Raw genomic sequence first — 15,387 nt, forward strand, 5'->3', positions numbered from 1 at the left:
CTGCTCTTCCCGCGTCAGTATTGTTCTCTCCCCTCTCACTTTTACACCCCTCTCATTGCTGTGCTCAATTTTTTCCTGAAATGAATAAAGGCTCCCAGCTCCGGTTGCACGGGCTGGGCAGAAACCACATGAAAGCCTTGTCTCCTTTCCCCTGGGAGCTGGGCCTGGAGCCTGGCCACCCACCAGTGTCAGCCTCGGTGGTTCCAGAAAAAAAACCTGACCAGAGGTGAGGGGAGCCCGAAACTAGCCAACAGGAACCCTTAAGGCCTCTGAAGTCAGGGTGACTCCTGAGGTCCCAGACTGTCACCCTCAGCCTGCTGAAGCCGCTCCACTCTTGTTGATCCTACCCTGGGAGATCTTTCCCACTGGCTGTAAATGAACCCTTCTCCCTCACACAGCCCGCTTGAGCCCCGCAGGCCAGCACATGCTCCTCCCATCCCAGTCCCTAACAGGTCCCCAGCAGTCCCCCGGAAACAGAGGAGGAAGGATGAGTATTCCCCTAGGAGGGAAGGTTATTTCAGGAAACCACAGCAACACGGATCTGAAGTCCCTTCTCAGCACCATCGCCCACAATTTTGCTGCAGAATCGATGGCGGCTAAAGCCACAGCCTTGGAAAACACCTCTGGTTCCACTCATCGTCCCTGCTCCCTCCAGCTCTGGGCCCCTTCCCAACAGTTGCAACCAGACTTGCACAGAAATAGCTTTAGACTCCACAGCCTTACTTTTCACCTGTACCCTTCCTCTCCCTACCCTCTCATTCAGCTGAGAGTAAAGCCTGGACTTGAAAGAAGAGGTAGGGCATTTACCCCTCCTCATCCCAGCCAATCCCCATCAAGTCTTAGCTAGAAGTGTAGTTTAGCACAACAGGGCTCCCTCACTTTCAGTGGCATGGTGGTGAGGCGTGGCACCTGGGAAGAGAAGAAGCAGTCTGCTCAATCCATGAACATCTTAGACTGTAGACCATCCAATAGAGGCTATTTTGTTACTTACAGGTTCATTTAAGTCCAATTTAAAGGATACCAAAAAAAGACCTTTCAAAAGAGGTAACCAGAATCTGTGAATAACATGGATTGTACACCTTTACCCAAAGGCAACATTATAATGTACACGTTCATGTCCACCTAAGATACCAAGTAAAGGACCTGTGGATAGACTTCAGCGACACGGGCTAATACACAGAGAGCCCCTGGATTGCTCATGTACAAATGAGGGCTGGGTCAGTGCTGTGGCCAGTCTGTCATGAGTCCAACAGGCTCACTGTGGACACTGCTTAGAATTGACACAGAGGTAAATGTCATCGTGGACTTCCAGGAGGATCAGGGCCCAGCTTACGGGGGCTGGGGGGTTACCTCATTTCCTACTGCCCTGTTTCTTTCAGGCTCTCAGCAGGTCCCAGCCTCATTTAGGCACATGACTAATTTGTGTTGGACTTTTGGATGCAGGTGGCACTTCTTGGAGCCCTGAACACGAAGAGGTTGAAAGCCCTGTCATCCCCATCTACCAGGATCTGACCTCTTGACTGCTACTGTGGAGGGCAATGGTGACAAGAGGTGATCATACCAAGGCCCAAGCCAACTGGCCCAGATAGTCTTCAGTGTTTGCCAAGTGGGTTAGGGGACCCACTGCTGAGGCTTGGCAGGTGGTGGAGATGGGCCACCTCAGGTCGGCTGAAGGAACAGTTCTCTGGGGATGTGCACTTCCTCTAAGTCCCAACAAGAAAGGGCTTGGTCATGGGAAAGACAACCTCCCAGAATTTAAATTTAAGTGTAGAGATGCCACTCTTCTCTCCACAGCTGTGTGAGGCCTCGGGGGCAGAGGAACTGAGGAGGGATGGGGCAGGAGGCAGAATCCCCTTAGAAACACATTCAGTTCCCATTCTCCTAAGTGGGGCTACATCTACACCCTACCAGGCTCTCTTGTCTGGCTGGTCCTTGCCTGGAACAATTTTGTTTTCATGCATTTGCTCAGGAGGGAAGAAACAGAGGGGAAAGGCACACCAGGATGAGTCTGGAAGTGTTGGGGCCGCAGGTCCACTCTCCTTGGGTGGAAGCTAGAGGAGGTGGGCCCCTCCAACTCCTAGGAAAAGGGAGGCCACACTACACATTACATAACCAATCAAAAGTAACCCTTCAATTAGTTGCTACACCAGGAGAAGAACTGGAGAGAAAAAGTTTAAAGACAAAAACCAGCAGCAGCAGCAGCAGCAGGCTGGTCAGTCATTTCTCCTTCACCCCCATGTGTCCGCCTTACAAGATAACCTGTCTCTCCTACCCCAGGAAAGGCTGTGGTTCTGAGGAGTTTGGGGAGTCAAGGAATTTGGGAATTCTGTTTCCTCAGATGTAAATAAGGTAACGTAGGAACAGCTGCACCTGCCACCGCGTGGTCCTATCGCCTGTGGACAGTGGGTGTGGAAGCACTGCTTAAACTTACTGAAAGTCTGTGCAAATGTTACGCGACTCAGGAAACCCTCCAGGCTGGAAAGGGTCTCTGGGCATGCACCTCAAAGCCTGGAGCGGTGAAAGAACTCGCCTCTGGGCAAACCACGCAGCCAGACCGGGGAGAACTACCCACCCTCAGCTCAGCCAGTGACACTCTGCAAGTCTTAGTCCCTTGCTTGCCAAAGCCCAACACCACTATTCCAGAGCCGACAATTCCTCACAAGCTTCCGAGGATTACTTTAATTCCCATTTCACCAAGATTTTGAAACACAAGGGCTTGACTTACCCACAGTCACCAAATGATCAGGCCAACGTGACAAGTAGTGTTCCTTATCCCTGGCTGTTTTCTTTCAACTGGATCCCAACCCGGGTGGTTCAACAGAAGCACCAGGTAACTTTAAATAATTCAGAGGCTCAGAGGCTGATTCAGAGGTGTGGGGTCTGGAATTCCATTGAGGTAAGGCAGGAAGCCACACCTGGTTTCAGGGTTTCACGTGGCCATGTGGGCTTCAAGGACCTGCTGCACAAGGGAGCTGGAGGAAAACGAAAGTACCAGCAGAGTGAGGCCCGGGAAGGAAACCTTTCCAGCAACAGATGGCCCACAGTCCAGCTCTGGTTCCACAGTGCAAAAGAGATGACCAGAAACAGACACTCAGCAAGTAGCAACTGCCACACACGTCATGCCTCACACAGCGGCCGTGGCTTTGACCAGGAAAATACTTCTCACCCCACGTTCGGCACAGACCCTCCTGAAATGCATGTGGACCAGGGGTATGGTAGTAGCAGATGGAATGGGAATGAAAGAAGCCGAAAGAGCTGTTCTCTAGCTTGGTGAGGAGGGAGAAGAGAGCTAGACCCCAACAAAAGGCAGGGCACGAGGTTTCTTCAAGCCCTGCTCGTCCCAGGCCTCAAAGCAGCGGGAATACGTGTCAGTTATCACAGGACGATTACACCTTTCTCCGGTTGAGATTCAGGACCTGAGAGCCCAGCCCAGGATGTCTCTTCCTCTTGGCCACCTCACTCTCCAGACCTTCTCCCCCATCCTCCCCTGCCCTTCAGGATCCTAACAAATGACCAACAGCAGGGGGGAAATGGTAAACCTTTATTTGGAAAAGAGAGCTTAAATGACCACTTAAAACCCCCACTTCAATTCCAAAACAGAAACAAATAAGAAAACAAGGAAAAGATAATCTAAAAACTCCTGCCCTCTGCCATCTTGAGCCGATTAAACCGCATTTCCTGGCAGAAGAGAACAGTGATAGGCCACAGTCCTGACAACCAATAGGGCACTGACTTAAGACCATCTCAGGAGGCACCCGGGGAGAGACAGAGTGAACGATGGGTGGGGTGTGGACAAGTGGGCCTGGGGCTCAGACAGGCACATGCCCAGTACCCAGGAAACAATGTTCAAAAATATACACGCACAGATAAATTCCCCAGTACCTAGGCACAGAAAGCTTATAACCATGAACACAGCAGCAGAATTCAAGCTGGGTCTTTGGCTTTCAAAAAAAAAAAAAAAAGGGAGAGAACCTCTGGCTAACTGTCCCTAACTCTAGCCATCTAGCCGCTCAGGTACTCCCTTCAGTCCCATTCCGAAGGCCAAGCAGGGCAACAGCAAGGCCAGTCTGCAAGGACCAGCAGCTACTCTGGGAGGACCAGCTGGCCCGGTAACACCTAGGCTGTACCCCAGCTATGAAAGATTAAGGCATGCAGGTGACACAGGGGGGTCAGGGCAAGGCCATGAATGGGCCAGGGTAGCCCTGTGCTAGAGGGGCAACACTGGCAATGAGCAGCTGAGGTCTTGCCAGCAGGAACAAACCCTAAAACACTGCCACCTTGAGTTCTTGGACAGGCTTTGCCCAAGGCCACCTTCTGCAGAGAGGGTTTGGCCTGAGCTAAATACCTGGCTTTTCTAGAACAAAATGGAAAGGAATGGGGGAGGGAAGGAGGTAAAAAGAGGTGGGAGGAAAGGAACAGAAAACTGCTTCTGAGGTATGCAGAGGAAGAGAACAAGTCCCTGAGGTCTTGGGTCCCAGCTGAGGCAGCTGCACAGCCTGCCTGCTCTTTCCCCTACCAGGACTCCCACCCTTGCCCCAGTTCCGCAGGGGGCAGAGTCCAGCAAGACAAGAGTTTCTTGAAGGTTCTTTCTCATCCTTTTAAACCTCAAACTACTATTCCAGCCCACTGACTCCATACAGGGGTTCAAACTTTTGCCTTTCTCACAGCAGCCTGGGGAAAGGGACAAGCCCTAGAGAAAGCATGCCAGGCCTGTGGGAGCTCTGGGTTGGAGGCTCAGAGGCAGCTGGGGCAGGCAGCACATCCCTGAATCCGCTGCTCCAGGCTGTGTGGCCCATTCTTTCCCAGAGCCCAGATGATGAGGATGCCCTGGTTGGCATGATGAACGCCTAATGAGACACACAAGATAAAAGGGGAGAAGGGCCCATGCTCCTGCTGCTGCCCGGCAACACATAGCAGCCAGGTCATGCTCTCGACCTGCCCCTAGGCTGACAGCCCCCATGTGGAAAGTGGGCTGATCAGAGGCAGGCACGCCGTACAGAGCAGTCCCACCCCGAGAGGACACACATGCACACTACGCACATCTCACATGTTATACGGGCCTGGCAAGAGGGCTGGGCCCAGAGGTCAGGAAGGCAGGAAGAAGACTGGGTTCGAAGATACCATCAAGAAACGGCCTGAAAGCAAATAACCAATGAGATCAATAGCTCCCGCAACCCTGGTAATTAAAAATCAAGGGGGAGCACTGGATACATGGAAGGAAGGGGGATCTCCCCTTCGGCCTCTCCCAGGGCCACTGAGTATGCGGCACAGGATTAGGAAGAGGTTGGGGTGGGCAGGGACCACAGGCAGAGAACGTGGACAGGCCTGGAGAAAATCTAACCATAGGAAAAAGGTAACAGGGGAGGGGAAGGGAGGGGAGGGGACGGAAGTTTCTTGGATCTAAGTTTCCAAAAGCATGGGGTATTTCCACAGTCTCTGATCCAGTGAGCTCTTCCGGAAGAGAAGCTCTCTTCCCCTGGGAGCCCCGTCATGGGGCGATGACTTGCATCCCAAAGCTGGCCAGCAGGCAGAGGTGGTCTGAAGAGCAGAAGGGGTTGGGTAAGCCGTTGGCAGCCCAGAGAATCTCTTCAGAGAGGAGGGAGAGACGGCCCAGAAGTTTGAGAGTCCCATCTTGACACAGCCTGCGATCTGGGGCACAAAGCAGAAACCAGTGGAGAAAGCAGCCACAGGTCACTGCATGGGCATGGCTGGGGCCTGCGGGAGCTACACAGGGAGGCTGCATCCCCTTGATGCCCCGCCCTCCCTCACTTCCCCTGCTGCCTGTGGCTGAGGCCTCACTCTCTCAGATACTCTGTGATACATCAATGAATGAAATAAGGTGGGTTCAGGGAAACTGCGGCAAATGGAGAACGTATGCCCAGGCTCAGCATTTACCAAATCTTCAGATTTTCCAAGAAAAGTTGGAAATCCAGATTTTCTACATAAAATCTGAATTTTCAACATAGGCAACCAATTCCAACATTTAAAAGACTTGCTTTAAATAAGATAGGCATGGGGTTGACAGACTGCTACACTGCTGGTTATCAGGGGAAGAAACAAGAAATAGGATCTCTAACTTAACCAAGCCCCTCACTAAATGGCTGCCTTGTTCAAAATCCACTTACCTCCTGGTGCTCTATTTTTACCTCTTAAATAGAGGTGGGGCTGGTCTGCCCACCTCTCTCTAATGCTGCAAAAAGAAAAGGCAGGCAAATGGCCTAAGGGAATTATGATGAGGACGACCAGTGCCAGGTTAGGTATGAAATCTGCTACTTTGCGAGTCAGGTCCCAGTAGCCCAAGCCATGTGACCAAACGCCTGACCTACTATCAGCTGTTCCCAGGGACTTTTGAGGGTGGCTTCTATGAACCCAGGACCCACCAGGCTTACCAGTTCTGTTCCTATTCTCACAGGACTCAGCTGAGAAGAAGATGTAATCCACTGTTGTTCCAAGACCCAAGGGCATTGTGGTGACCTCTGGGCGGCCATGCTGGGGCAGGAAATGAGTATATACCGAGGTCAGGTGAAGACAGTGCTGGATGGTACCTACAGTCCTACAGGGATGAAGGAGAAGATGTCGGTCAACAAACATTGAACGTTTCTCAAAGTCACTTTCTCTGTGGGTTTTATAAAGTTTTTTAAGGGACGATCCCAAATAACTCCATCTCAGCAAATTACTTCCCATGCTAATAAGAGGCAGATGGTCTTAGCTAAAATTAGCCTAGAAACAGACACATTTATACTCAGTCCCCCCCTGACTTTCCTCACCCCACCCCCCAACTCTCCTCTTATTACCTGGTAAAGTATGTATACCTAATGTGCCCCTGTCCGGGGGGCGGGGGGGGGGGGTGGCAGGGGGCGGGGGGAGAGCAGCAAATTTTTCTGTGAAGCCTTACTCCCTCAGGAAAAGTGCATGGGCTCTTTGTCTGCAAGAACTTAAGTGAGTCACCTCTGGCCTCTGCACACCAGCACCTCCAAAGCTTAGCACATCTTAGGAAAAGAGAGAGCTCAGCAAAAAGTGTCCCCCTCAATCAGCCTCAGGAGAGCCAATGAGAATCTCATACACTCAGGGGCTAATAAGCAAGCTGAGGGGAATTGGAAGGAAGATCACCTGGGCAAGACAGGCTCAGGCTCCAATGTGTCTTCCTCAAGGACAGACTCAGCCCAGCCGGCAGGTCGCTCTGTAGAAGACCAGAGAAAAAAGGTTTTATTCTTCACATACAGTTAAGAAGGGCAGAACCTTGCACCCTGAAATCTTTCTCAGATCCTTCACCGGACTCCAAAAGGGAAAAGGAGAAATAGAAGGTGATGGGAGAAAGTAACAATGGACCAAAGTCAAGAACCCAGGAAGGCAGACAGAGTCCTTAAACACAGACATTTCTTCCTTGGCTGAGCCCCTCTTCAAATAATTTATTTAAAGTTATTCTTTAGAATAGGTAATAGAGTAACATGGTATAAAAATCAAAATGTAGAGAAAAATATCAGTGAAAAGTTTCCCTCCCACTCTGGGACTCCTGCCAATTTCCCTCTCGAGAAGCAACCAATGTTACCAAATTCCTGGTATATTCCTTCAGAGATTTTCTATCACACACCATCTGTTATGTGTATATACACGTATGTGCTCATACATATATGTGCACATACCATATAACATGTATGTATAAACTCTTAAATACACATAAATATGTACACACACATAAAGAAAAAAGATACATATCCAACATCAGTTAAGAAAGAGGGGATAGGGGCGCCTGGGTGGCTTGGTCGGTTAAGCGTCCGACTTCGGCTCAGGTCATGATCTCACAGTCCGTGAGTTCGAGCCCCGTGTTGGGCTCTGTGCTGACAGCTCAGAGCCTGGAGCCTGTTTCAGATTCTGTGTCTCCCTCTCTCTCTGCTCCTCCCCTGTTCATGCTCTGTCTCTCTCTGTCTCAAAAATAAATAAACGTTAAAAAAAAAATTTAAAAGAAAGAGGGGATATTATTACAGAGCCTACTGACATTAATAGGTGTTATAGACTGAGTGTATCTCCCCAAAGTATGTTGCAGTCCTAATCCCCAATGAGATGGTATTTGGAGGTGGGCCTTTTGGAGGTAATTAGGTCATGAGGGTGGAGCCCTCATGCATGGAACTAATGCTCCTATAAAAGGAATCCCAGAGAGTTCCCTCACCTGCTTTCCACCATGTAAGGACACAAGAAGTCAGCACTCAGCAACCCAGAAGAGGGCCCTCACCAGAACTAGACCATGCTGGTACCCTGATCTTGTACTTCGAGTCTTCAGAATTGTGAGAAATAAATTTCTATTGTTTATAAACCATCCAGGCTGTGGCATTTTGTTATAATAGCCCAAACTGATTAAGACAACAGGATACAAGGATAAATAAAACTGAAAAACCCTTAGCTAGAATGACCAAGAAAAAAAAGACTCATTACTAAAACCAGGAATGAAAGAAGGGCCACCACTACCAATCTTATAGAAATCTTTAAATCATGAGAATACTGTAAACAACTGCTTATAACCAACAAATGAGAAAACTCAGATGAAATGGACAAATTTCTAAAAAGACACAAACTATGTAAACTGATTCAAGAAAAAATAGAAAATCTGAATAGCCTGTAAGGAAAGAAATTGAATTAGTAATTTTAAAACTACCCACAAAGAAAAGTCTAGGACTAGATGGCTTCGCTAATGAATTCTGCCAAACATTTAAAGTAATACATATCCTTCACAACACTTGCAAATAACAAGATGGGATACTTCCCAACTCATGCTATAAGGTGTTACTAAGTTAATCAAAATTAGACAAAGACATCACAAAGAAAACTACAGAATATCCCCTGTGAATGTACATGCAAAATTCCTCAATGACTGTGATACTGTGATTTATAAGAAATATTTACTCGGCCTCGTCCACAGTTCCTGGCTCATGGCTCCCCAAACCCTTAGAATATCCTGAGATGAGCGTGATAAAGGTGTCTTTTGTTATATTGTGAGGTAACTTTTGGGAAGCACTGGAAGATGGGAGCTGGTTACCAGAAAAACCAACCTGTTATTAGAGGGTTGGTACTCTCTGTCCCAATTCCCTGAACCTCTGGGAACTCTCTGTCCCAATTCCCTGAAGGGAGCGGGGCTGGAGCTTGAATCACCAATGGCCAATGATCTAATCAACCCTGCCTACGTAATAAAGTTTGTCAGAGAGCTTCCAGGCTGGTGAATACCGTGGAGATTTGGAGAGAATGGCATGCCTAGAGAGGGCATGGAAGCTTCCCAAATACCTTGCCCTATGCATCTCTTCATCTGGCTGGCTGTTCCTGACTTTTATCCTTTTATAATAAACCGGTAATCTAGTGAGTAAAATGTTTCTCTGAGTTCTGTGAGCCATTACAGCAAATTAATTAAATCCGAGGAAGGAGAGGGTCATGGAAACCTCTGATTTATAATAGTCAGTTGGTCAGCAAGTACAGGTAACATCCTGGACTTATGACTGGCATCTAAAGTCCATGGAGGGGGTTGTTGGAACCTACAGTTTGTCAGAAGCACAGGCTGGGCTTGTGACCGGTGTCTGAAGTTGGGGAAGGGGGCAGTCTTCCAGGACTGAACCTTTATTTAACCTGTGGAATCTGATGCTATCTCTGGGCAGATGGTGTCAGAATAGAATTGAATTGTTGGTGTGGGAGGGAAACCCCCATCTTCCCAACGTTGGAAATTAAGTTTCAGAGCACCAAAAGAACATTATATTAACAAACCAAATCCAGCAAAATATAAAAATGATTACATACTATGACCAGTTACAATTTATCTTAGGAATGTAAAGTTGGTTTAACATCTGAAAATCAATTAATGTAATACATCATATTAATAGAATACTGAAGGACAAAAACCACATGACCATCCGAGCACACACAGAAAAAAACATTTGGCAAAATTCAACATGCTTTATGAAAAAAAAAAAAAAAAAAAAAAAAAAACGGACACATTAAAAACTAGGCACAGAAGAGAACATCTCCAACTAGATACAGGGAACCCACAAAAACTCCAGGGCTCACATCACACTTAATGGTGAAAGATTGAAAGCTCTACCTCTACGGTCAGGAACAGGACAAGGATGTCCACTTTAACCAATCAACATTAACGAGGCCTAGCCAGGGCAATCATGGGAAAGAAGAAATAAAAGGCATCCAGATTAAAATGGAAGCAGTAATGCTGTTTCTGTGTGCACGATGACTTAATCTTATATACAGGAAATATTCAGAAATCCACTAAAAAACTATTCGAATAAATGAGTTCTCAAGACTGCAACATACAAGCTCAATATACAAAAATTGCATTTCTATACATTAGCAGTAAAAATCCAAAAATGAAATGAAGAAAACGTTTCTATTTATTTACGATATCAAAATGAATATGATAGATAGTACTAAATTTCACAAAAGTGTTAAGACTTACACACCGGAAACTACAAAACATGGGAAGAAATGCTAAATAAATGGAAAGACATTCATATTCAGTGATCATCAGACATTATTTAAATGCCATACTTCCCAAACTAACCTATAGATTTGTAGAAATCTATCACAATCCCAGCTAGCTTCTGTGCAAAAATGGACATACCTACCCTAAAATTCATATAGAAATGAAAAGGACCCAGAATAGACAAAATAACCTGGAAGATGACAAAGTAACAGGACGTACACTTCCCTATTTCAAACTTATACAAAGCCAAAATCATCCAGACAGTGTGGTGCTGGCATAAGGATAGACATAGATGAATGGAATAGAATGGAGTGTCCAGACACCCATATGGCCATGTTTAATGAATTTTTCACAAGGGGAAGAAGAGTGGAAAATGACAGCTCACAGATATAGGGGTTCCTTTCACGAGTGATGAAAATGTTCTACAATTAGACTGTCATGATGGTCACACAATTCTGAATAAAGCCACTGAGTTATACACCTTAAATGGGTGGATTTTATGGTATATGAATTTCAATACAACAAAGCTGTAAAAAGGGTATTAAATAAATCTTACTCTAAGTTTATTTTTGAGAGAGTGCGTGCATGCACAAACAAGGGAGGGGCAGAGAGATAGGGAGAGAGAGAATCCCAAGCAGGCTGTGCACTGACAAACAGCGAGATCATGACCTGAGCTGAAATCAAGAGTCGGACACTCAACCAACTGAGCCACCCAGACACCCCTATTTTCTAATTCTGTTGGCTGGAATCTCTGAACACAGTTGAATAATGACAGTGACCATCCTTGTCTTACTCCTGACTGACACGGATGCTACTACAGTTGTCTTCTTTTAAGCAAGACGCTGATTTTTGGAGCTGAGCTAAATGCTGTGGTTTGGTTTTGGTATCGTTTTTAATTTTCAGGCCTGCAGTGGCTCCATTCCCTCCTCCTGCTCCTGACCTCTGCCGTGCAGGCTGCCGCCACACACTCCGACCGACCAAGATTTTTTTAATGGTGTAAGAGATTACAGGCATACCTCAAAGATATTATAGGCATACCTCAAAGATATGGCGGGTTCGGTTCCAGACCACCACAACAGAGTGCAAATAAAAGTTATGTTTATACTGTACTATATTTTAAATGTGCAACAGCATTATGTCTAAAAAAAACAATGTAGATACCTTAATTAAAAAATATTCTATTGCTAAAAACTGCTAACCATCACATGAGCTTTCAGCAAGTCATAATCTTCTTGCTGGTGGAGGGTCTTGCCTCAATGTCAATGGCTGATGACTGATCAGGGTGGTGGCTACAAACGATTTCTCTGTAGCATGCGATGCTGTTTGATAGACCTTGTTGCCACAGAACTTCTTTCAACACTGGAGTCAACACTCTCACACCCTCCTGCTGCTTTATCAACTAAGTTCAAGGAATATTCTAAATCTTGTGATGTCAACAGTCTTCACAGCATCTTCACCAGGAGTAGATTCCATCTCAAGAAACCACTTTCTTTGCTCATCCATAAGAAGCAACTCCTCATAAGTTAAAGTTTGATCATGAGATTGCAGCAATTCAGTCCTATCTTCAAGCTCCACTTCTTTTTTTAATTTTTCTTAATGTTTATTTACTTACTTTTGAGAGAGAGAGAGAGCAAGAGAGAGCAAGAGAGAGCACGAGCACAAGATGGGGAGGGACACAGAGAAAGGAGACAAAGAATCCAAAGCAGGCTCCACGCTCTGAGCTGTTAGCACAGAGCCCGATGCGGGGTTTGAACTCACAAACCGTGAGATCATGACCTGAGCTGAAGTCAAACACTTAACCGACTGAGCCACCCAGGCGCCCCTTCAGGGTCCACTTCTTTCTAATTCTAGTTTTCCTGCTGTTTCCACCCCATCTGTAGTGACTTCCTCCACTGAAGTCTCAAACCCCTCAAAGTCATCCCTGCGGGCTGGAATCAACTTCCAAGCTCTGTTAATTAATGTTAGTATTCTGACCTCTTCTAATGAATCACAAATGTTCTTAGAAAAGGAATCCTTTCTAAAAGGTTTCAGTTTACTTGGCCCAGATCCATCAGAGGAATCACTACCTATGGCAGCTACAGTTTTACAAAGTATATTTCTTCAATAATAAAACTTGAAAGCTGAAATCATTCCTTGATCTATAAGCTTCACAATGGATCCTGTGTTGGCAGGCACGAAAACAACATTAATCTTGCTGTGCAGTTCCATCAGAGTCTTGGGTGACCACGTGCATTGTCAGTGAGCAGTAATATTTTGGAAAGAATCATTTTTTCTGAGCAGTAGCTCTCAACAGTGGGCTTAAAATATTTAGTGTATCACATTGTAAACAGATGTGCTGTCATCCAGGCTTTGTTGTGCCACTTACAGAGCACAGGCAGAGTTGATTTAGCATAATTCTTAAGGGTTCTAGGATTTTTGGACTGGTAAATGAGCACTGGCTTTAACTTAAAGTCACCAGCTGTGTTAGCCCCTAACAAGGCAGTCAGTCTGTTCTTCGAAGCTTTGAAGCCAGGCAGTGATTTCTCCTCTCTAGCTATGAAAGTTCCAGATGGCATCTTCTTCCAATAGAAGGCTGTTTTGTCTACACTGAAAATCTGTTAAGTGTAGCCACCCTCATTAACTATCTTAGCTGGATCTTCTCGAGAACTGCAGGCTTCATCTTGCACTTTCATGTGATGGAGACAGCTTCTTTCCTTAAACCTCAAGAACCAACCCCTGCTAGCTTCAAACTCTGCTTTTGTTATTTTCCTCACCACTCAACCTTCACAGAATTGGAGAAAGTTAGGGCCTTCCTCTGGACTAGGCTTTGGCTTAAGGAAATGTGGCCACGTTGATTTTCTATCCAGACCATTAATACTTTTTTTCCATCCATATCAGTAGGAAGGCTGTTGTGCTTTCTTATCATTCACAGGTTCCCTGGAGTAGCACTTTTCATTTCCTTCAAGGACTTTTCCTTAGCATTCACAACTTGGCTAACTATTTGAGGCAAGATGCCTAGCTTTTGCCTGTCTCAGCTTTTAACATGCCTTCCTCACTAAGTTTAATCATTTCTAGCTTTTGATTTAGTAAGAGACATATGATTCTTCCTTTCACTTGAGCATTTAAAGGCCATTGTAGGGTTACTAATTGGCCTAACTTCACTATTGTTGTGTCTCAGGGAACAGGGAGGCCTAAGGAGAGGGAGAAGGACAGGGAAATGGCTGGTCGGTAGAGCAGTCAGAACACACAAAACATTTATCAATTAAGTTTGGCATCTTATATGGGAGTGGTTCTTGACCCTCCAAAACAACTCCAATAATAACATCAAAGATCATTGATCACAGATTACCGTAACAAATATAGTAATAATGAAAAAACTTGAAATATTGCAGAAACTATCAAAATGTGACACAGACACAAAGTGAGCAAATGGGTGTTGGAAAAATGGTGCTGACAGACTTGCTCATTGCAAGTTTGTCACAAACCTTCAAATTGTAAAAAGAACACAATGTCTGCAAAAGAGCAATAGTGAAGCTCTTTAAAGTGAAGCACAATAAAACAAAGTACGCCTGTATCTAGTTTTTCCTTAATTTTAGGGCGGGGGGGGGGTGGTCTTTTAAAAAGAATCTAGAATAGGGGTGCCTGGGTGGCTCAGTCGGTTGAGTCCAACTTAGGCTCAGGTCATGACCTTGCAGTTCATGAGTTCGAGTCCCGTGTTGGGCTGCTGTCAGCACAGAGCCCACTTTAGATCCTTTGTCCCCCTCTCTCTCTGCCCCTCCCCTGCTCTCTCTCTCTCGAAAATAAACATAAAAAATATTTTAAAAATAATTAAAAAATAATCTAGAATAGATGTTGAATTTTAAGTCTCTTTGACATCTATAGGATGACACACATTTCATATGTTTTAATAGATTTCATATATATTAGTATGTTATATTAATAGATTTCTCAATATCAAATAATCTTTGTATTTCTGATAAACTCCATCTGGTCACAGTATACTGCTCTTTCACTGTGCTGCTAGATTGTCTCGTGATCTATTTAAAATTTTTTGCATCAATTTTCATAAGTGGAGAATATTAGCGTCTATGGTTGTGTGTAATGGTCAGGTATCGGTGTCAAATACTTGTTGCATAAAAATAATTGGCCCCTTTCTTCCTCTGTGCACTGTAGTAATTTAAATAATAATGATTTTACAAATTCTTTAAAGATTTGATAATATTCTATCAATCTGAGCCTAGTGTTTTCATGGGACTGCATCTCTGAGAATTTTATGTATTTCTTCCCTATTTAGATTCTCTTTCTTCTCTGTAATCAGTTTTACTAAATTACATTTTCTCAAATTAATATATGCCCTGTAAGTTTTAATTTCTTTTGCACTTAGCTGGGCCAAGAACCCCCTTGTAATCCTATTAATTTTTCTGCATCTGGATACCTTCACTTGCTCCTTTCCCTGCCCTTTGAAAATAGGTTAGCTAATGGACTCACCTAACTGACAGCTGATTTCTGCCCAAACAACTCTAGATTTTATTCCACTATTTTTGTTACCTAAATTGCTCCCATTTATCTTCTGCTCTCTTTATTTGTTCTTTTTTCTCACTTCTTGAGTTGAATGTAATTTACATACTTTTTTCTTCTCTATTAATATAATTCTGTAATTCTAAATATTCTACAGAATTCTACGAACTTTCCATTGAACACTGTTTTAGCCATACTCCACCAATACGGCACTTTTGTTATTATTATTTTCTAGATATTCTGCAATTTTTCTTAAATTTCACCTTTGATTCAAAAGTTGCTTGAAAATGTCCAAATCTCCAGATGATAATGGTTTGTTTTTAATTTCTATTTTTATTGAATGTGTGATCAGAGAAAGGCTGTACAACTTCTACTGTTTGAGATTTACTGAGGTTTTTATGATGGTCTTTTTTTTTAAA

General features: G+C 44.9%; 1 protein-coding gene across 5 annotated transcripts in view; it reads right to left on the reverse strand.

The window, feature by feature from the left end:
• Positions 1-3,526: 3,526 nt before the first annotated feature.
• Positions 3,527-15,387, reverse strand: part of ANGEL1 (angel homolog 1) — a 38,384-nt gene continuing 26,523 nt past the window's right edge. For all 5 annotated transcript variants that reach the window (XM_007095023.3, XM_042990190.1, XM_042990193.1 and 2 more), the window contains 3 exons: positions 7,111-7,180; positions 6,390-6,553; positions 3,527-5,649 (listed from right to left, as the gene is read on the reverse strand). In XM_007095023.3, coding sequence (XP_007095085.2) covers positions 5,489-5,649; positions 6,390-6,553; positions 7,111-7,180 — 395 coding nt within the window. In that variant the 3' untranslated portion in view covers positions 3,527-5,488. The remainder of the gene's footprint in view (positions 5,650-6,389; positions 6,554-7,110; positions 7,181-15,387) is intronic.

The sequence above is a fragment of the Panthera tigris genome, chromosome B3 (assembly GCF_018350195.1).
Source record: "Panthera tigris isolate Pti1 chromosome B3, P.tigris_Pti1_mat1.1, whole genome shotgun sequence".
Classification (NCBI taxonomy): domain Eukaryota; kingdom Metazoa; phylum Chordata; class Mammalia; order Carnivora; family Felidae; genus Panthera; species Panthera tigris.